The sequence below is a fragment of the Arachis duranensis genome, chromosome 9 (assembly GCF_000817695.3).
Source record: "Arachis duranensis cultivar V14167 chromosome 9, aradu.V14167.gnm2.J7QH, whole genome shotgun sequence".
NCBI lineage: Eukaryota > Viridiplantae > Streptophyta > Magnoliopsida > Fabales > Fabaceae > Arachis > Arachis duranensis.
In genome coordinates, this window is record NC_029780.3 from 109,737,770 (window position 1) to 109,760,648 (window position 22,879).

General features: G+C 37.7%; 3 protein-coding genes across 4 annotated transcripts; 1 reads left to right on the plus strand and 2 right to left on the minus strand.

Moving 5' to 3' along the window:
• The first annotated feature begins 5,388 nt into the window (after positions 1 to 5,388).
• On the plus strand, positions 5,389 to 7,707 carry LOC107466981 (alpha-L-fucosidase 1). Its single transcript, XM_016085979.3, has 3 exons — positions 5,389 to 6,117; positions 6,238 to 6,477; positions 6,847 to 7,707. The coding sequence occupies exons 1-3, from the start codon at positions 5,564 to 5,566 to the stop codon at positions 7,523 to 7,525; spliced, it is 1,473 nt and encodes a 490-aa protein (XP_015941465.1). The 5' UTR covers positions 5,389 to 5,563; the 3' UTR covers positions 7,526 to 7,707.
• Positions 7,708 to 8,629: 922 nt separating this feature from the next.
• LOC107466979 (DEAD-box ATP-dependent RNA helicase 7) lies at positions 8,630 to 11,952 on the minus strand. Of its 2 annotated transcripts, XM_016085978.3 has the most exons (11): positions 11,034 to 11,952; positions 10,834 to 10,945; positions 10,684 to 10,754; positions 10,439 to 10,593; positions 10,227 to 10,338; positions 10,043 to 10,144; positions 9,736 to 9,965; positions 9,562 to 9,658; positions 9,392 to 9,486; positions 9,184 to 9,317; positions 8,630 to 9,105 (listed from the first exon to the last, which is right to left on the minus strand). In XM_016085978.3, the coding sequence occupies exons 1-11, from the start codon at positions 11,568 to 11,570 to the stop codon at positions 8,849 to 8,851; spliced, it is 1,902 nt and encodes a 633-aa protein (XP_015941464.1). In that variant the 5' UTR covers positions 11,571 to 11,952; the 3' UTR covers positions 8,630 to 8,848. The 2 variants fall into 2 exon arrangements, with proteins under 2 accessions (XP_015941464.1, XP_052109551.1); XM_052253591.1 differs by having other exon boundaries at positions 8,630 to 9,317.
• Positions 11,953 to 12,139: 187 nt separating this feature from the next.
• On the minus strand, positions 12,140 to 13,849 carry LOC107466983 (embryo-specific protein ATS3B). Its single transcript, XM_016085981.3, has 3 exons — positions 13,459 to 13,849; positions 13,138 to 13,251; positions 12,140 to 12,563 (listed from the first exon to the last, which is right to left on the minus strand). Exons 1-3 carry the CDS (start codon positions 13,588 to 13,590, stop codon positions 12,240 to 12,242), a joined length of 570 nt encoding a protein of 189 aa, XP_015941467.1. The 5' UTR covers positions 13,591 to 13,849; the 3' UTR covers positions 12,140 to 12,239.
• Between the last annotated feature and the right edge of the window lie 9,030 nt (positions 13,850 to 22,879).

The window sequence follows — 22,879 nt, forward strand, 5'->3', positions numbered from 1 at the left end:
TGTGTATCAATTTTGAAACCAGGTTAATGCTTCATCATTCTAAAATCATAAATAAAAAAGTTGAAAGGGTATACATATGTGACTAATAGCAAGATGGAAACTAAGCGAAAATTAATTTAACGTGAAGTTGTTAAATGAAAGTCGTTAAATAATAATTTAATTAAATTTGTTAAATTATATGGGTAATATTAGGTAGACTAAAAAAATAGCCAGAACTTGTCTTATTTAGCATTTATTAATTATAACAATTAATGAATATTAAATAAGATAATTTATGACTGTTTTTGACTGATTTTCTTTAGTTATCAAATATTTTTGTATTTAAAAATATTCAGTTATTAACTTCCCATTAAATTAATTATACTCGAGTTTCTCCCTAATGTCAGATCATACTGGCATTGGGAAACTAGAGTAAACAGTAAGAAGTAAAGAAGGGAAGTGAGTTGTCACACAGTTCATTGAATACTATAGCATCACCTCAAATGGAATTCAAGTTGGAGACGTATTACTACATTTGAATAAGATACTGATATATATTATTATGATGAAGGAGAGGTTAAGTTCTGTTGTATTAGCAAAAATGCGCAAAGATTAGTCAGTGTATATGTTTGGGCTTTTAAGCAGAGACAAGAATAAATGACAGCATTGTGCTGTTAATTAATGATGACTACACGGTTTCCTGCATGTGATTGTGATGTGAATGGGATTCAGAATCCACAAGTAGAAGGGGGTTTCAACATTCAACTCTGAACATTATTGAAGTATTCCCTTCTTCACCTACATTGCTGCTCCTCCATTACAATGTCATAGTTAATTACCAACGAACTGAAATAACCACTTTTTCACTAGATAAATGTTACATTGTCTAAAAAGTAGTGTCTAGTTACTAAAATAAATTAAAAATTAATATTTAATTTAAAAAATATAAAAAAATAATTTAAAAAAAATCAAAACTTAACATGAAATATATTATTAAAATACAAAATAAATAAATTTAGAAATTTTTATTAATAATTATTTTAATATATATTCTTAAAATATTCGTTAGCTAAATCTGTTTGATATTTAAAATATGATTCAATAATAAAAAATGTATAATATATGTGAATGAAATCGCATTGTAATTTGTAAATTAAAAGAAACAAAGTGAAAATCAACACTACTGTGGAATATAGACAGAATTTAAGTGACAGTACAAATGAACCATAAATGAAACGGCGATGAAGGATTAAGGTGTTATTTATGATACACGTTTTCTAAAGAAAAAAATGATAATTCCGATAGAAACCAAGTCTGATAATTAATGCTGTATTTATCTATAAACTAAGGTATTGTAGAGCGAGTCCACAAAGCAGCTTTATAATCAATGCCGTACCTGTTTTTTACGACATATGTTAAAGTCATGGAAAAGTATATGGAATCAAGAGGTTATTAGCCAAAAATTAAATAAAATTACATTAATTTATATTAATAATTAATTTTAAATTTTTTAAATTTAAAAAATTTAAAATTAATTAAATAAATCTAATTAAAATCTATAAAAACAATTTTTTTTTTCTCACATTAACCTACTCATCTTTAACAATCTCACACACACAGATCTCTCTCTCATCATCATGCTGTCTCTGTTTCCTCACCGCGACCTATTCCTTTTCTATTACTGACCCACTCTTCTTCTATCACCGCGATCCACGCCCTCCTCTCCTCCCCTTCTTCCGCCCTCTATAATTTCGTCACCCTCTGCCGCCTCTCCTTCGCCCCTTACTTCCACACCTTTCCTCTTGCGTTCAAGATATGTTCCTTCCTTCCTTCTTCTTCCATCTTCATCGTCCTTTCGCTACACTCCCAGACTTTTAAATTCGGCTTTCTTGCCGATCCTTTCTCCCTCAACGCCCTCATATGCATTTACTCTCTCCATTGCTGCGTCCACGATGCCTACAAGCCATTCAACGAAAGTTTTCACAGGGATGTTATCTCTTATAATGCCATTGTTCATGAGTTCGTTAAAATTGGTGAGACTACGCGCGCGAGAATTGTTCGACGAAATGCCATAACGAGATTCTGTGTTTTGGGCACCATGATTGTCGGTTATAACAACGCGAAGCTGTGTATGAAGCCATTAATTTATTTAATGAGATGGTTAAATTGGGAATTAGACCAGATAATATAGCTCTGGCAAATGTTCTCTCAGCTTGTGTTCAAACGGGAGAGTTGGAATAGAGTAGGATAGTGCATGATTACATTACAAGGAATGGGATCCGGATTGATTTGTATCTGGCCACTGGGTTCGTAGACCTGTATGCAAAGTGTGGCTGTCTTGAGAACGCAAGCGATGCATAATTAAAAGAGACTACAAACTACACAATTATAGAAATATAAAAAAATATTCATTTAATATGAAAAAAAACATCCTACTACTTAATAAAAGAAATATCTAGTTATATTTTAGTAAAAATAATTAAATATCTATAAAATTTAAAAAAAATCTTAAAGAAATAGAGACATTCACATTTGCAATAAAAAAAATTCGAAAAATATATAAAAGAACATCCATTTAGTATGAAAAATACACATTCTGATACTTACCAGAAGAAACATCCATATATATTAACTCGTAGAGATTTTGGATTCACCCAAAGATATTTTGGCAGATTTTTGGCTAATACCTTTTTGGTTTCCTAGCATTGCTCTAAACTTATTATTAATAAAAATATTTTATTTTTTTATTTTAGTAAAGATATAACAAACATATCAAAAAGTCAAATTTCGTTAATCCTTTTATAAAAGTATTAGTTAATAACTTTAATTTATACTCTAAAAATACATGAGCTAAATTTACAAAATAAACTAAAGATAATGGTAATTTCATTTTGGCATTGAGACAAGGGAATTGTATGTCTCTACATATTTTTTGAAATATGACTCAAAACAATTGGTATATCTAGGTTGGTACCACCGTACCAGAATTTAAAGTAGTAGTGCAATTAAAATTTGTATACCAGAAAATAGTGAAATTGAATCAATTAATGTTGATAATAATAAAAATAATACAATTAAATAATGAAATTACAATGCTATATAACAAAATGAGGCGCCCACCTACTTATATAGTATACTATACACTGATAAGGTGGCGCAAATTAAAGCCTAACTTCATCTATTTCATAATACAAGGTTTACAAGCTATACTTTTATATATTGGCTCTTTAAATCCAATTTGATAACTAATAACTTAGATAAAGCATGAACAGTTCTTGAAGTTTCTGAACTTTCACCGTCATATATATATACTAGTGTGAAACTAGTGTTTCATATTAATAGTACAACACTTAAATGGTAGCTTTATCAATCCATATTGATAGTCTAGTGGTTCATCTTTTAGAACATATAATTAAAAATGTTATATCAGAGCATCACATAGATGGAGAAAACATAACATATGAATAATTCTAGTAAGCTAGTAATAATATGTAGTTCTAGAACAGGACAGAGATATTTACTCATTTAGGATTTGGATATCAAATAATAATGTGGAATTGATCGGAAAGTGCAAATTCCAGTTATAGTAGTACTTCATGGTAAGCTTACCAGAATTTTAATCTGCTACTAAACAACCATTTTTCTCTTCTCTGTTTAATTAGTATGCCACCATCCTCCTGAGTTATGACTTATGACTTACGAGTACAATGGGGTATAGTTTGGTTTATAATGCCTCTTAATTAATTTTAAGATAAAATATTACATTTGGTAGATTTTGGTCGTTAAGATTTAAAGTGTCTAATTTAAATTCAAAAAAAATTATTTAGTTTTAATGTAATCCACTATGAGATCGAAGTTAAATAATTAACGAAATGTCTTACATGACAGAAGTATATATAAGAATAAGATCGATAATCTGAAAAATAGGTACAAGTTTTAGAAATACAAAATTAACTGTAGATACATTAATATATTTATTTGTCATTCTCCTTAACTCTATAGAAAATATTTTATTTAAATTGTAAGAAAAACGATAAATAAATGTATTAATACATCTATAATTGATTTTGTATCTATATAACTTGTACTTATTTTTTAAATTATTGATCTTGTTCTTATACTGCTGTCATGTAAAATATTTTATTAATTATTTAATTTTGACCTCATGATGAGACTACATTAAATTAAATAAACTTTTTAAAATTCAAATAAAACACTTTAAATCTTAAAAATTAAAATAAAATTACGCCTCCAAATATAAAAAACTAATTTAATACTTTACCTTTAATTTTATATATTAACCTTTAGCCTGTATCTTCAAATGATAACTATAGTGTGTATGTGTGTGTTACAGGGGACAATTATTTTAATATTTATAGGGTATTTTGTAAACTATTTAGTCTTATCATGATCAGCATGATAAGCATCTAATATGTATAATTATTTGGCTTTATATTTAGGGTTTGGATAATTATCACCTTAGAAATTTATAAGTTTTATGAGAGAATTTGTTAAATTTTCAAAGGAAGAAAGCTATTAAGCAATAAATCCATTGACACTCAAAATTGTTAAATTTATTAAAATCAAACGACACATAAAAAGTATGCCAATAAAGTCACAAGATTATTACTAAAACATAAATATACACCGTACTAATAATAATAACGAGGATTTATATATATTTCCCCTACATATTTAAGAATAATCATTATTGTTATTTTAGTTCTTATCGTTTAAGTTTGATTTAGTAAATCTTTGATTTTTAATTTCACTTATATCATTGAGTCGTAAGGATTTTCTTACGTTTTAAACTTCTATTATCCATTTTCATAGTAAATAACATGGCAATGAATAACTAATTACAATATATGAAGCTAAATATCAAAACTAAATCTCTATTATAAAGGAATATTTATAAGGTTGGGTTTGTTTACAGATTATTAGAATATTTAGAGACACTAATTTAATATATTTTATATTGTTTAATAGAAATAAATAACATAAAGATACTAACAAAAGTATAATTTTCTAAAATTTTTTATTATTTTTATTAATTTTTTATACTGTTTATTGTTAAATAAAATAAAAATATTAATTTTTATATTTCTATCATTTATATTTTATATCTCATTCTCAGTATATTGACTTATGCTATATTCGTAATTAAATGCAGTCTAAGATCCAATAAACAGAGTTAAATGAGATATTATTGAACGAAATTGATACATTGAACGAAAAGATTCATTGAGGAAAAAGAAAAAAGTGAAAAAGAATGCAGTTTATGGCAGCTCAAAAGTTCCCGGAAGAAAGTGAAATCCACGTGTAGAAAACTCATTTTCTCTGCTGCATTAGGAGTGGAATTGGGAACAGAAAAATCAACCCGTGAATTATTATTGGAATGCATGATGAATGCTATTATCATTGATGATGACAATCACAAAACAAAATGACACTCACTTTTTCTTTACTTGTTTCTTAGCTACTTATCTTCATCTTCAAGATTCTTCAATTCCATCCTCACAACCATAACAATTATATAAAAAATCTATAAAAAAACAAACACAACATAACCATCAATATCACCATGCCTAGAAACAGAACAGCATGGTGCTATTCTTTCTTAGTTACACTATTAATCAAACTTAGCATTATTTCTTCTTTTTCTCATAAACTACCAACACCACCACCATTGCCAATTCTGCCACTCCCATCATATTCACAGTTAAAATGGCAACAAAGGGAGATCATAATGTTCCTCCACTTTGGAGTCAACACATTCACAGATAGAGAATGGGGAACAGGCCATGAAAACCCTGCAGTATTCAACCCTTCTGGACTCAACACAAAACAATGGGCCAAGGTGGCAGCAGAGGCAGGAATCTCATTGATGATACTAACTGCAAAGCACCATGATGGCTTCTGCCTCTGGCCTTCAAAGTACACTGACCATTCTGTCATTAACAGTCCCTGGAAATCTGGCAATGGTGATGTGGTTCAAGAATTTGTTGATGCTGCCACACTGCAAGGAATCGATGTAGGGATCTATCTTTCGCCGTGGGATAGACACGAGCCGCGCTACGGCCATGATGTTGCCTACAATGAATACTACTTGGCTCAACTGCAAGAGTTGCTCAACAAGTTGGTTCTCATTCTCTTCCATACTCTATTTTGATTTTGAGTTTTGACTATACTTTGTTTGTTTGATGGATTCAATTTTTAAGCTTAATGTTATGCATTGCAACGATTTTTGATTGGTAGGTACAAAAATGTTAGAGAAATATGGTTTGATGGAGCAAAGGATCCAAAGTCACAGAATGTGTCATATTATTTCTCAGATTGGTTCTCAATGGTGAAGGAGTTGCAGAGTTCCATCAATATCTTCTCTGATGCTGGTCCTGATGTTAGGTGGGTGGGAGATGAAACAGGAAGTGCTGACTACACTTGTTGGTCTACCATTAACCGAACTTCTCTATCAATTGGAGCCCCAAACATCTCTCAGTAAGTTTTCCTTTTAAGCTAAGCTAAGTAGTAAATAACTTGTATGATATGATAAGGTATGAAAGGTGAAGCATGAGTGCTAGCTTTTCCATAATAATGTGCACTTTCTCTCAAAAAAGGCAAAAACAATAATGGAGCTGCATTACTTGTGAGCCTTGCTCGTGTTTCTGTCTCAATCAACAATAAAAATATGACAATGCTTCCAAATTTTCCAAAGCATGAATGGTGCGGCTTACCAAACCTATAATGTCATAGTACTACTGGTTTTCTTTTTCTTTTTTAGACACAGACTGGACCCCCATTTGTTCCATAATCAATTATTAATTAGAACTAAAATGATTTCAACTTGCTTAATTATGAACAATGCAGATACCTAAGCACTGGTGATCCAAGAGGAACAGACTGGCTACCAGCTGAATGTGATGTTTCAATTAGGCCAGGGTGGTTTTGGCACAAATCAGAATCACCAAAAAGGCTAAGTGAACTTCTTGACATTTATTACAATTCAGTGGGGAGGAACTGTGTGTTACTTCTAAATGTACCTCCAAATACAACTGGCCTTGTATCTGATGATGATGCTCATAGATTAAAAGAGTTTAGAATTGCAATTAACACAATCTTCAATAAAAATCTAGCTGAGGATTTTTACATTAAGGTTAGTAGTCAAAGGAGTGCAGAATTTGGGCCAGAAAAGTTGCTAGATAAGGACCACTTATGGTCTTATTGGGCACCAAGTGCTGATGATGGTGAAAAGGATCACTGGATTGAAATTTGGACCAATGATGGAGGGTTGAGATTCAATGTGATTAGGGTGCAGGAAGCAATTGGACTTGGTCAGCGGATCCAACGGCACGAAATCTACGTGGATGGTAAATTGATGATCCAAGGGACAACTGTGGGATACAAGAGGCTTCATAGGCTTGATGTAGATGTGGTGCAAGCACGTCTTGTGAGGATTAAGATCACAAAGGCAAGAGGGTTGCCCTTAATTTCTTCTATTGGATTGCATTTTGATCCTTATTGGCATTCTAAGTTTACTGCCAACTGAAGAGCCAGATTCTACAACACAGTAGAATGAATGAATACGTTGGAGAACAATATAAACATGTGCTTCAATTTATTTTTATTATTTTAACTGCACCTTCCAAGTTCCAATGTTGTCATAGGCTGTTGAAATTTGAATAACAATAAGAAACAATTGAACGCATATGCGTACATTACTTTGCACTAGTAGCATCTTATTCTATTATTTTCGCCACATTACCACATCTTAGTGCAAATTATACTAATTTTCTCTGAAAAAGTTATATGATACTCGATATCATATTAATCTCCTTTATATACATGCTAGTATGCTACTAATCTCCACTAAATCTTTGATAAGTTAGTATAAATATGACAAGAATTTTTTGGGTATAAATATCACTTTAACCTATTACTTAAATATCTCTCTCCTTTGAACCAGCAAAATCTATTTAATTAGTATTCATGGCTTCCGAAAACAAGTTCATGGGTCTACTCTAGTCCTGTGAATCATTAAAGTATTTTTGCTTTAAAAGAAGATGAATACTTCTTGATGAGTTTCACTAAATTTACACCTAACAAAGGCCTTATAGGTTAATGTGATATGAGATAGATGACATGAATCAATGAGAGACGATCAAAGATATACAAGGAAAGAAAAACTACTTCATATTTAGCCATACATATACATTTAGAAATCTAATCCAACTATCTTTAAAAAAAATGTATAGAAAACAAAGCAATTAGAAAAAAGAACACTAGACCCAAAAAAATAAAAAGGATAAATCACATTGAATCTATTTAGCTGCGTTTGTTTACAGAGACAAGACATTGAGACAAGGACACAAAGACACAAGATTGTGTTTCACAAAAGAGACATAGACAGAAACATTGTGTCCAGAGGCACTAAATTAGTGTATTTTGTGTACATTCTGACAGGAATGACATAGAGACACTAACAAGGAACACAACTTATTTTTTATTTTTTTATTATTTTTGTTAATTTTTCATAATTATATTTTTCGTCTCATTTTTTAAATGGAAAAAAATGAAAATAAATTAAATTTTCATAATTTGTTCTAGTTTATCACCAAACAGAATATAAAAACACAAAATTTTATGTCTCGGTATTTTATGTCTTATTCTAAGTGTCTTGTCTTATTCTGTTTTCAGAAACAAATCGCAGTCTTTGAACTTGTATCTTCCAAAACATAAGAGTGAACTTCACTCCCATTTAGTTTCTCCAAAGCTTCAACATACTTATGAATGGATCACCAAGGTTCAGGTTCATTGGCAATGATATTGGAGTAGTGATCATCATGTCTAAAAGTCCCTATCTCAGTCTGTTTCACCATCTCTTTCCACTCCTGATGCCACGACCTCTCCCAATGCCACCATTATTAGAGAATCTGTCACTGGAAAATCTAACATTCCTGCCGCTGCCACCTCTTCCACCCAAAAACCTGCTCCCCACACTTCTATCTCCGAAACCACCACGACGAGGGCCACCACTACCAAATCTTCCACCCCTTGATTGGTCTTTTTCTTGCAAACGTGGCAACGCTGTCAACACCTCTAACCTCACACTTGAGGCCTTGTCCTTACCTGTTGGAAAAAAGTATGAAAGAAATGTGTTGAAAGAATGCAGAGAGGAAAATAATTTCCTTTGAAATAGAACTGCACCTGCAAGATATGTATCTAAATCTTCAGCTGGTACATCAAAGACAACGCCACTTCCTTCGGCGGTGAGAGTGAGACCCTTCACTGCCTCAACCTTCTCTTCGGCCAAGAATCTCCTCAACACTCCATATGCAAAACTGACAAAAGGCAACAATGACTTGGTAAAAACAGTGTCACAATTCATAGTCATGCTTTATAGTGAAATTCTCACGTTGCAGTGAAGATAGGTTTCCCAATCTCAAGAAGTAATGTAACATGGTTCTCCATGGAAGTGAGAAGCGATCTTTTCTTCATCTCAGTATAACCCTGTACATTATTACATGATAAGCCAAAGAGAGTTTTCAAGACAAAGAAAGGATTTGAGATTTTCAATCAACTCACAACAGCCTTGGCAAGAGCCTTTGCAAGTAAGTCAACAACTGACAAACCGGAGTTTTTCAAAAGCTCCTCAGCAGTAGACTTGAACGCCGGAATCACACTGCATTCATTTCATATATATGTTAACAGTGAATGAGAGCAGTGAACACAATTACAATTAGCAAATTACAAGCATACCTATCAGACACTTGATTGATCATCTCAGCAGCTTCCCTACCTATAGCTTTAGCAATATCATGAGGCTGAGGAGCAGATATATGTTCAAATTTGACACCGGATTCTCTTTCGATTTTGGATATACTTGACCTCCTTGGATCATAAAGCATAACAGCAACTCCACTATTACCTGCTCGTCCCGTGCGCCCTGAACGATGGATATAGGCTTCTACATCCCTTGGCGGTTCACACTATAAACCAAAATACAAATATCAGAATGGCAGATTGTGATGAAAATAAGAATTGTCCACAGTTCAATATCTAGTACCTGGATAATTAATTGAACATCATTAATATCCAGACCTCGAGCTGCCACATTTGTAGCAACTAATGTCATGAATTTGCCAGACCTGAAGCCAGACAATGTAACCTACAACAAAGAGGAAGGAGTAGTTAAGGGGAACATCACACTTGAGACATAAGGATATCAAGAAAATTCATGAGTGGCTGACCTCACGTTGCGCCTGCTGTATGTCTCCATGGAGAGCTCTTGCTCCAGGCAAGAAACCTGCAAGTTGTGAAGCAGACTCCTTTGTCTCAGTAAATATAATTGTCCGTCCTCCGCTGAACCAGAACAACCATGTTATGTATCGATAACTAAGGATCCAAATTTGATATCCTTCATGAACATGGAAAAGGTTACTTGTAACACAACGAAGTTCACCTGCTATAACAGCGAATGATGTCCGGAATAAGGCGGGACCTGGCAGAAGTAGTGCAGGGAAGAACAATATGCCTAACATTGGTGCTTGCCTTCATTTTTGTATTTCCAACAAGGTCAGCTGTCTTCTTATCTGGCTTCAGAAATTTTGCAGCAATCTGGCAATAATAGACATAGAAGCAGTGAGGCAATGCAAGTATGATAAGAAAGAAAGCAAGAAAGAAAGAAAGAAAGAAATAGAAGCATACATGCTTAACCCAGTCTGGCAAAGTAGCACTGAATAGAAGTGTCTGGACTTTACTAATGTTCTCTACCTTACCTACAAGAGAGTGAGACAAATCCAATATGAATATCTGAAATTACTCAAATGAAAGTGACTTGGGGAACAATTAAAGTACCAAGAATAAGTTCAACATCTTCAACAAAACCCATCCTCAGCATCTCATCTGCTTCATCCAGGACGCGAAATCTAAGCTGGCTTAGATCAATATTTTCCCTCTCTATATGATCCTACACCAATACCAATAGAAGCAACATGAAAATTCATTCAAAGTTAAATCAACAAAATGGCAATGAATTAAGTACTTTCGGAATGAACCTTAATCCGGCCTGGTGTGCCAACAACAATATCAACACCTCTCTTGAGCTTAATTTCTTGGCTCTGATATGGAGCTCCACCATATAAACAGCAAGATGTTAATCCGACGGCGCCACCATAAAGTTCAAAGTCAGAGTGAACCTGAGATGCCAATTCCCTTGTTGGTAAAAGAACCAGAACGCTTGGAGGCCTTCTATAACCAGTCTTTCTTGAAGCTTTGGCTATACCGTTTATCAAAGACTCTAATATGGGCAACACAAAGGCCAGAGTTTTTCCCTGACCGGTTCGAGCACGGCCAACCAAATCGGAGCCATCAAGAATGGTATCAAAGGTGATGGCCTGAATCGGAAACAGTGACTCTATTCCCTTCCCCTTCAGCGTCTCCTTCAACGGCTCCGATATCCTAAACCTCCAAACTGCATTGGGATCCTCCTCCTCTTCCTCCTCCTCCTCTTTCTTGTCTTGGTATTCCTGTTCCATCAACTTAGCCTCCTCCTCCTCCTCCTTCTTCCTCACATCCCCGTTGGGGGTCCCCATGACGACGTCGGGTGGTGTATGGCAGTGAAGTGTACAAGATGCGGAGGAGTGTCGAGCTTTTCGGTTCTATGAAACATTCTCCTCCTTCAGTGCTTCCTAAACTCTCGCAACTGTCATCTCATCATATTAACAGACAACTCTTTTGTCGCTTTCCGGACATCCTTCCTTTTTCTTTATTCTTTTAATTTAAACACTAAATAAAGTAAAACAATTTATTCATTAATCAATATCTTATCATTTTAATTTTTAACACGAAACTTTGGATTATATAATATTTTCGTTACTATTATTATGTATCCTAGTCAGTAGTCACTGCTTATATAGAACGGGAATTCTCATAATTGGTTCGTTAACATACGAAATGGTTAGTTTCATTGGATGAATATCTGAGTAATGTTAGTTGTTGGTTGCTTACAACAAATTCAGAAGAAGCTTAAACAAAATTGATTGGTTACAAATTCTACTATTATCAGTAACAATGATAGTTTATTTCTACTACTATGAAAATCCTTTATTGTTCTATAGAGTCTTCTTTATTCAAAAACATGACCACATGATCACATATCAAATGCAAATTTAAACAAGAAAGCCAATATAACTAACTGCATTGTCCAAACTGTAAAGGTTTTTCATATATAGGTCCACTATTTCTTCTGCAAGTGATGCTTATTACAACCAAAAATGAAGAACAAATCCCAGAATCAAAAATAGAAGCCATTTCTGAGAAGAGAGGTGGTATGAAGAAGAAGCAGCATTGCACCAATCAAAACCATACCATGTATCTCTGGGGATGAATGTGTTGTAATAGAAAGTAATAGGCTTGCCGTAGTAACCACTGATTTTCACACTCTCCGGCATCCAACCATCTAGGCCGGATCTATATAAGTAAACATAACATATCTGATACGCGCAAGGACCTTTTATCTGAAAGGTATCTGAAGAACAGCGCTCGAATGTACCTGAAGCTGGATCGTCCAATCTTGGTACGTATATCTGATATAATTTAACATGTGAAACAAAACTATGAATTTCACTTTCTTAATTTGTTAACACTAAACATGTTTGAAGCCATTTAAAAGCATGTCTTCAAAAGCCATCAATCTATTCAGGGTAAATTTGCACATTGGAGGCTTTTTACAGTTTACACTTCAAACCCTTCCTTTCCAAAATCAAAACTCACAAACACCCCTTAGTGGTTTGTGGATATCACAGTTGAAATCCTTGTTTTTTTATTGAAATATTCATTACACTTTTGACCAAGTTTCTATTCTTACATTTTAATGCCTATAAAGTTGCATTGTTTTGTCATATAGACTCCAATATCCAGCCTAAAACTTTCTAACCTTTCTCTTCTACACACAGATATAAGAATCAATTCATGCACTATAAAAGCCTCCATAAAAAGACAAATGATGAAAATATACAGAACCAACTTATGAAGAAGCTAACAAAATAGATGAATTCAAGAAAGATGGTAAAATCCACCCCCTAATCGACTCTAATAATTCAGACAAGCATATGAAAATAAGTGAATAAATTGGATGAGGAAAAGCATAAAAGTCAAAACCTGGTTGCCATAAAAATCCCCAAAAGAAATACTGATCTGATCCCTTGTATAAGAAGGAGAAGAACAACTAGTAGATATAACCACCGTGTAAGAGCAACTCCCCTGGCTCTTCAGCTATTCAACAAAGCAATAATCTCAAAAGTCAGAACAAATAAATACACAAATAAGCAAAATTTCAGCTACATATTCATTCATATATTTTTTGGTGTCATGTTTATTTATATTTTAAAAAATAAAAAGTACAAGAAGAAGAAAGGAGTTTTAAATTTTTGTTTAGTTCAAGTGAAGCAGTAGTTACAACTTACAAGTTAGAAGTAGTACCTGAAGATAGCTGACATTGAAAGACTCGGCAATATGAGGCTTAAGAGAATAGGACTCCGACTCAGATACTGATAGGGTCACTCCACAGACCAACAAGAGCAGAAGAACAACAAGATGATGATGATGCTTCATTTTTTTTTTCTTTTTCAATTTTTCCCCCTCTTTTTGCTGAAACTATAGACAACAGAATCAAACAGGAGCAGAGAAGTGGAGTTGTTGAGGAACAGCGTGGTGTGGAACCTGGAAATTAGATGTCTTCGGCTAAAAAATTCATCCTTTTCTCTCTCTCTCTTCCTATGCACGTGTCACTCTCTTGTTGAACAAAAAATATGAATATTTTAAAACAAAAACAAAATGTGTCAACGAATATGCAATCCAATTTATGCTCTAGATACTAAGATTTTATTATGTCTAGAAAGACAAAGCCAAGTTATGATGCCGAGGTTGGGAAGGGCAAACATGTCTTTATGATTATTTTTCCACGAGATGCGCGAGCGAGTATCCCATAAATGCCCATATTATTCTTATTATTGAAAACTATAAATGTCAATTTTAAATAAGCATATTTCAAGAAGGTTGAATAAAATAACAGAGGAAGGTCACAAAAACTTAGCTAACAAGAAATATCATATATATACGGATATCGAGAAACTTCCAAGGTTAATTTTGCTATAAATAATTAAATATTCACGTATTTACTTCATCTCCTTAACTTATGAATTAAGTTTGACACCAAAAAACTTATAAATTAAGTTGATTTTTTGTTTTTCTGGAGCCGGAAGGTGGGGATTGTAATTCACAGATAGCTTAGAGGCCCAATAAGCATTACTAGCAACAGATACTGCCAAAAATTCAGCCCAACAATGTATAGTCCAAAAAGCTTCAGTCCAAAAACATCATTCAAATGTAATGTTTTGTTTCTCTCATTCAATATTCAATTGTCAGACCCAAATCAAAATCACTATTACAATATTAAATAGTGAAAATATTTCATTTGATGATCTTAATTAGTATATTGTTACTGTTATACGGTAGGTAACCGGAGATTAATAGATTAGATGACGTTAGTTGGCCCAATTGTCCACGGATGGTAGTCTCCGAGCTGGTTCGCGCGCTGGAGCCTCCTTCCGACTTGTGTGCGTGAGTGAATGGGGGGTGGTACCTGCAAAGACACTCCGATGCCTAAGTTAGCAAGGGTGTTAGCAGGTCTAGAGAGTATTGGGCTTAGAGATACCTGAGGGGTGTCAGTGTATTTATAGTGGTGAGCCAATAACCACCGTTGGAGTAGTGCCGTATCTTTAGGGTGTTAACCGTCCCATTATCTTAGGGCGGTTTAGATATGGCTTGATGAAGCGGTTGGAGAGATTTTAGGGGCGGTTACTCATTTGAATGAGTGTTTATCTGCCAGCTAATCTCATGCCCGACTTCTTTAGGACAAGTCGTAGTCAATACCGACTTCTTGATACTAGGTCGGTGCGTAGTAAGGCTCAATCCTTTGGACTAAGCCTTTCTTTTGGACCTGGGCCTTTATTATTGGGGCAGGGTATGAACAGTGCCCCTACTTGAGCCCAAGATCTCTTTAAGACTTGGGTTCAAGTATTTAACTCGGGTTCGTAGATGCGTTTAGGGATTGATGGCTTTGGTAACGGTGCATTCTCATTAATGACTGCTCCATTTTTACCATTATGCCCCTTGGCATGTTTATAAATACTTTCCCTCTCTTTCATTTTTCCGTTTCTGCAATCTTTCAAATTTCTTCTTTCTTTGTTCGTGCTGCATTCTTTCGTTTGGAGACTTCTGCTTCTTCCAACCTTCACTTTCGGATAAAGGTTAGCTTTTCTTCTCTCACGACATGCCTTGTGTTTGCATGCTTTTGTTTTGTGGGTAGATAGGTTGGTCTGTAGATTTTGGCTTCGTATCTCCTCCCTTTAGAGACCGTGTTTTTTTATTTTTCTTTTTTTCTTTTTGTAGGTTTCTGTTACCTTTCATAAGAAAAAAGAAAATGGCTTCCGTAGATGTTCTTTCTCAGTGGGTTGACGTCACGGTCCTAGGGGAGGAACCCTTGGTCGACGCTGAGTTTATTACTCATCTTCGTACTCACCACAGGCTTTGTACTTCGGAGCAGGACGAGCCAAAATATGAGTTGGTAATCCCGGGTCCGGAAGACCGGGTTTGTTTTGGGAGGGCCAATGAGGCGGCCCCTCATTTTTTCTTCATGTATGAATGTATGATCACCCGCTTGGGTGTTTTTCTTCCTTTTTCGGATTTTGAAATATCTGTTTTGCACCACTGTCGAGTTATCCCTACCCAACTTCACCCCAATTCTTGGGGTTTTCTGAAAATTTATCAGTTTATCAGTCACGCTTTGGACTTTCCGACCTCTTTGAGGGTTTTCTTCTTTCTTTTTCACATGACTAAGCCCTTTAGTGGGCTAAATAACAAGCAACAATGGGTGTCTTTCCGAGCCATACAAGGTCGGAGAATTTTCACCCTTTTTGACGAATCCTTCCATGACTTCAAAAATTATTTTTTCAAAGTGCAAGCTGTAGAGGGTCACCACCCCTTTTTCCTGGATGAGCATTCTTCCCCGCGCTTTCCCCTCTATTGGTTGGAGGCCTCCCCTTGTGAGAAATATGGTCTAGATGACCTGGACGAGGTGGAGGCGGCCATTGTGGGGCTTTTTCGAGAAGCGTGGGGGAGGGCCCCATACTTGGACACTAGAAAATTCCTCCAGGGAACGCCGATCTTTGTTCGGTCGCAACTAGGTAGTACATGCATTTTCTATTTCCGACTTGTTTCTGTCGACTTGAGGTTTATCGACTTGTAACTTTTGCTAATTGTTTCTTTTGCAGACATGCCAAGGAAGAATGCTCAGGAATCTTACCAGAGAGTTCAGTAGGCTAAGGCAAAGTCCTGGGCCAGGGCTGGTGGTGCCAGGGCGATCATCTCTCCTCCTCCTCCTCCTCCTCCTCCTCCTCCTCAGAACGTGGGGACTCCCTCTCAGCCCATTGTGATTTCTTCTTCCACCTTGTCTCGGCCACTCCCTTCCGCCCAACTTCTTCCTGAGCCAGAGAAGAAGAAGCGCAAGACTTTAGAGTCTGGCTCTTCTTTTGATGGTGGGGTTAAGGCGGATGCTCTTGCATTCGTCCGAAAGAACATCTATCCTCATATAAGTATGGATGATGTTTCTGTTTGAAACCACCTCACCATTCTGGCTGAGGAGAGTTTTAAGGCGGCGGGTGTTTGTGGCATGCTTTTGGATATCTTTGAGAAGACTCCTCTCAGCTCTTTGGGGGTAACCTCGAAGGTTGAGGAGTTGGAGGGGAGGCTTCTTTCTTACCAGGACCATGAGAGGGAGTTGAAGGAGGAGGTAGCTAAGCTGAAGGCGGAGAGAGATAGCCTTCGGGAGAAGGAGAGCAAGCTGCGGGCCCAATGCAATATGGAGGCGAGTTTGAGGAAGACAGCACAGGAGAGTTATCAAAGTTTATTTCAGGATCTTGTGTCTGTGAAGAAGGATTTGCTGAATTCTCGGAATGCGTACGCCGAGTTGGAGGACTCTATCGCTGATGGTGCCGAGGAGTCATAGAGGATTTTCCTGGAGCAAGTCAGAGTTATCGCTCCCGACTTGGATCTTTCTCCTTTACATCCTGATAAAGTTGTCATTGACGGTGCTATCATGGATCCTCCTGTCCCCGTAATTGTTTCCGAGTCAGAATTGAAGACTCGGGGGCAGAGGATCATTGAGTCCCCTCCTCATTCTAAGGACGCTCCGAGTTCTTTAGTTGTTCCTCCGACTTCCTCTTCCTCTCCTGTGGATGCTTCTCTTCCCGGCCCTGGTGGCGCTCCTCCTGATTCTGGTAGTGGTGATCCGTCTACTCTTCTGCAAAAGTAATTTTTTTATGGCTATATGGGGGCTCGGCCTGTGAGTCCCCCCTTTTTTAAACTCTTTTCATATTGTTGGGTAGTGTTTGAACAATTTCTTTTGGCCTTTTAAGGCCATAAACAAAATATTTTCGCAAGTGCCCTTTTTGAATAAGGGTTTAAATTAACATAATAAATACCCTTTTTTGGATAAGGGTTTAAGCTACCTTACGCGTGTATGCCTTTCTGATTTTTCAAAGTCCTCTTGATCTTTTTCGAAAACCTTTTTCCCTTGGCTCGTCTGCTTTTCCGAGCCTTTTTTGTTTAAGGACTTTTTGGGAGCCTTTAAACTTTTCCCTAGGTTTTTCAATCTCTTTTTGTTATTCCTTACACCCAACCATGTTTTATTGGGTTCTCATGACTTAGGTTATTTTTGCGATGCGTTTTATTCTGCTCGGTTTTTCACTCCGACTTCTGAGTCGAAGTGTTTTCGAGCTTTTCTACTCGGAGTTTTGTTTCGACTTATGAGCCGAGTTGTTTCCGAGTTGTTTACGATCGGCTTATATAACCTCTTTACGCCGACTTGTACCTCGTCGTTTTATCCTGACGACCATCTAGGTCGGTTCATGGGATTTTCACGTTTTGTTGAGCTTAAGTCGGCGCGTTTCGTAGAAAGATTCATAAAAATAAAAAGGAGTTTATAAGAGATATTATGAAAAAGATCTTTATTAATTGGGGAGGTACCTTCTTGCTACTAAGGGTTTTAATAGCCTATTTTCCCTTAGCCTCTACTATGATGCCTCATTAAAAACCCTTCTCCAGAAAAAACCCTTTAATTTTTTTGGGAAAAAATCATGAAGTTGGGAAAAGAGTACATCAGGGAGTAGAGTTCGCTTTTAACTGTAGTACCTTTTCATATTACAAGCATGCCACGACCTTGGTAATTCAGTGCCGTTCAGGTCGGTTACTTTATAATAACATTTTCCTAAAACTTCATTGACTTTGTATGGTCCCTTCCAATTTGCGGCGAGCTTTCCTTCTCCTGATTTGTTGACTCCAATGTCGTTTCTGATTAAGACCAAGTCATCCGGGGCGAATGTTCTTCGAATGACTTTTTTGTTGTACCTTGTAGTCATCCTTTGTTTCAATGCTGCTTTTCTTATCTGGGCATCTTCTCGGACTTCGGGGAGCAAGTCGAGCTCCTCTTTGTGTCCCCGTACATTTCCGACCTCGTCATGGAGAATTACCCTTGGACTTTGCTCATTGATTTCTATTGGAATCATGGCTTCTACGCCATAGACTAGTCGGAAAGGTGTTTCTCCCGTGGCGGATTGGGGGGTTGTCCTATAAGCCCATAGCACCTGAGGGAGCTCTTCAGCCCAAGCTCCCTTTGCTTCCTGCAGTCTCTTCTTTAGCCCTGCCAGTATGACTTTGTTGGCTGCCTCGGCTTGCCCATTGGCTTGTGGGTGCTCTACTGAGGTGAACTGATGCTTGATTTTCATATTGGCTACTAAGCTTCTGAAAGTAGCGTCGGTGAATTGGGTTCCATTATCCGTAGTAATGGAATAAGGTACCCCATATCTTGTGATGATATTTTTGTAGAGGAACCTGCGACTTCTTTGAGCGGTGATGGTGGCTAATGGTTCTGCTTCTATCCACTTTGTGAAGTAATCTATTCCCACGATCTGGTATTTGACTTGTCCTGGCGCTTGGGGAAAAGGACCTAATAAATCCATCCCCCATTTTGCAAAAGGCCATGGAGAAGTGATACTAATAAGCTCTTCTGGTGGAGCCACGTGGAAATTTGCATGCATCTGATATGGTTGACATTTTTTCACAAATTCTGTGGCGTCTTTCTGCAAGGTCGGCCAGTAGAATCCAGCTCGGATTATTTTTCTGGCTAGTGACCTTGCTCCGAGATGATTCCCGCAGATCCCACTATGTACTTCCTCCAATACCTCGGCGGTTCTTGAGGTCGGTACACACTTTAACAATGGTGTCAATATCCCCCTTCTGTAGAGGATATTTCTCATCAAGGTGTAGTGTTGTGCTTCCCTTCGGATCTTTTTAGCTTCTTTTTCCTCTTTAGGGAGGATGTCAAATTTCATGTATTCGACTAAGGGATTCATCCATCCGAGGTTTAGGCCGGTTACCTCAAGTACTTCTTGTTTATCTTCTATTTTTGCTACTGAGGGTTCCTGGAGGGTTTCTTGAATCAGGCTTCTGTTGTTCCCTCCTAGTTTGGTACTTGCTAACTTGGATAGGGCATCCGCTCTGCTATTTAGATCCCGAGTTATGTGTTTAACCTCAGTTTCTGGAAAGCGCCTAAGGTGTTCCAAAGTTTTTTCCAAATACCTCTTCATATTAGGGTCCTTTGCCTGATATTCTCCGCTTATTTGGGAGGTCACCACCTGTGAGTCGCTGTATATCATCACCTTTGTAGCACCGACTTTTTCTGCCAACTTTAGTCCGGCGATCAAGGCTTCATATTCTGCCTGATTGTTTGAAGCCGAAAATTCAAATTTTAAGGAAACCTCTATTTGGGTTCCTCTTTCATCTACCAATATTATGCCTGCGCCGTTTCCTGTTTTGTTGGAGGATCCGTCTACATAGAGTTCCCATGTAGTCGGCTTTTCCTCTTGATCCCCTGCGCATTCTGCTACGAAGTCAGCGAGGCATTGAGCTTTGATCGCCGTCCGAGTTTCATACTTTAAGTCGAACTCGGAGAATATCTCAAATCGAACTCGGAGAGCTCTATTGCCCATTGAACCATTCTCCCTGCAACATCCGTCTTTTGGAGGATTTGCTTCATGGGTTGGTTCGTACGGACTCTTATTGTGTGGGCTTGAAAGTAAGGTCGTAGCCTTCGTGAGGCTATTACTAAGGAGTAGGCAAACTTTTCTAGTTTGCGGTACCTTAGTTCAGGGCCTTGTAGGACCTTACTGATGAAGTAAACTGGGTGTTGTCCGACCTCGTCTTCTTTTATCAGGGCTGACAAGACAGCCCTGTTTGCTACAGATAAGTACAGAACGAGGTCTTTCCCTGGTATTGGTCGGGTTAGGATAGGAGGTTGGCTTAAAAACTTTTTGAACTCTTGGAACGCCTCATCGCATTCTGGAGTCCATTCAAACTGGCATCCCTTTCTCAATAAGGAGAACAGAGGAAGGGACTTTAGTGCCGACCCTGCCAAAAATCTGGAGAGAGGGATTTTAGTGCCGATCCTGCCAAAAATCTGGAGAGGGCTGCAAGTCGGCCATTGAGCTGCTGGACTTCTCTCACACAAGTCAGACTTTTCATTTCTAGGATGGCTCTACACTTATCGGGATTGGCTTCAATCCCTCTTTGTGTTAGCATAAACCCTAGAAACTTCCCTGCCTCTACCGCGAAGGCACACTTTGCGGGATTTAATCTCATCCCGTGTAGCCTTATGGTATCGAAGACCTGCGAGAGGTCTGATAGGAGGTCGACCTCCTTCTTGGTTTTTACCAGCATGTCGTCGACGTATACTTCCATTAGGGTCCCTAGGTGAGGGGAAAACACTTTATTCATCAACCTTTGATATGTGGCTCCTGCATTCTTTAATCCGAATGGCATGACCACGTAGCAGAAATTAGCTCTGGGTGTGATGAATAACGTTTTCTCCTGGTCTGGTTCATACATCGGGATTTGATTATATCCCGAGTAGGCGTCCATAAACGATAAGTATTGGTACCCCGAGCTGGAATCCACTAGGGTATCAATACTTGGTAGGGGATAAGGGTCCTTGGGACATGCCTTATTTAAGTCGGTATAGTCGACACACATTCTCCATTTGCCATTCTGTTTTTTGACCAGCACTACATTGGCTAGCCATGTTGGGTACTTGACTTCTCTAATGAAGCCAGCTTCCAGAAGCGCCTGTACTTGTTCTTCTACTATTAGGGCTCGTTCTGGTCCGAGCTTGCGTCTTTTTTGTTGCACAGGTCGGGACCCTGGATAAACCGAGAGCTTGTGGGACATGAGCCCGAGGTCAATCCCAGGCATGTCAGAGGCCTTCCAGGCGAAGAGGTCGGAATTGTCTCTTAGGAGATTAGCCAACCCTTGTTTTAGAGTTTCCCCTAGGTTGGCTCCTATATAAGTGTTTTTTCCTTCCTCCTTATCGACCTGTATCTCCTCGGTTTTTCCTCCCGGTTGTGGTCGCTGCTCTTCTCTGGCCCTTGCGCCGCCGAGCTCTATTGTGTGAACTTCTTTTCCCTTTCCTCTCAGATTTAGGCTTTTGTTATAGCATTTCTTTGCCAACTTTTGATCTCCCCTTACTGTTGCTATTCCCGCTGAGGTCGGGAATTTCATGCAGAGGTGGGGAGTGGATACCACCGCTCCGAGTCGATTAAGGGTAACTCTGCCGATCAAAGCATTGTATGCTGACCCTACATCTATGACTACGAAGTCTATACTCAGAGTCTTTGATTTTTCCCCTTTTCCAAAAGTGGTGTGGAGGGGTAAAAATCCCAGTGGTTTTATTGGCGTGTCCCCTAATCCGTATAGGGTGTCGGGGTAGGCTCTTAACTCCTTCTCATCTAACCCTAGCTTGTCGAAAGCGGGCTTGAAATGGATGTCTGCCGAGCTTCCTTGGTTTACTAGGGTTCTGTGGAGATGGGCATTTGCTAGGATCATAGTTATTACCACTGGATCATCGTGTCCAGGGATTATTCCTTGCCCATCTTCTTTTGTGAATGAAATGGTAGGAAGGTCGGGTGACTCTTCCCCGACTTGGTAGACTCTTTTGAGATGTCTTTTGCGAGAGGATTTGGTGAGTCCTCCTCCCGCAAATCCTCCTGAGATCATATGGATATGTCTCTCTGGAGTTTGCGGTGGTGGGTCTCTTCTATCCATATCATCTCGCTTTCTCTTTCCATGACTGTCCGACCTCTCTATGAGATATCTATCAAACCGACCTTCTCTAGCCAGCTTTTCTATCACATTCTTGAGGTCGTAGCAGTCGTTTGTGGAGTGACCATATATTTTGTGGTACTCGCAATAATCGCTGTGGCTCCCCCCTTTTTTATTTTTAATGGGTCTAGGGGGTGGCAGTCTTTCAGTGTTGCAAATCTCTCTGTATACATCCACTATAGAAACTTTCAGGGGAGTATAAGAGTGATATTTCCTTGGCCTCTCGAGACCGAGCTCTTCCTTTTTCTTGGCTTCCCTTTCTCTCTCTTTAGTTGAGGGAGGGGGTCCAGGTCGCCAACTCAGGTCTCTTAATTTGGCGTTTTCCTCCATATTGATGTACTTTTCGGCTCGTTCCTGTACATCACTTAGAGAAACGGGATGTCTTTTAGATATGGATTGCGAGAAGGGTCCTTCTCTAAGTCCATTGACTAGTCCCATTATGACTGCCTCTGTGGGCAGGTCTTGAATCTCCAAACATGCTTTGTTGAATCTTTCTATATAGGCTCGTAAAGATTCTCCGACCTCCTGTTTTATTCCCAGGAGGCTCGGTGCATGTTTCACCTTGTCTTTCTGAATTGAGAACCTCATCAAAAACTTCCTTGAGAGGTCTTCAAAGCTAGTGATCGATCTT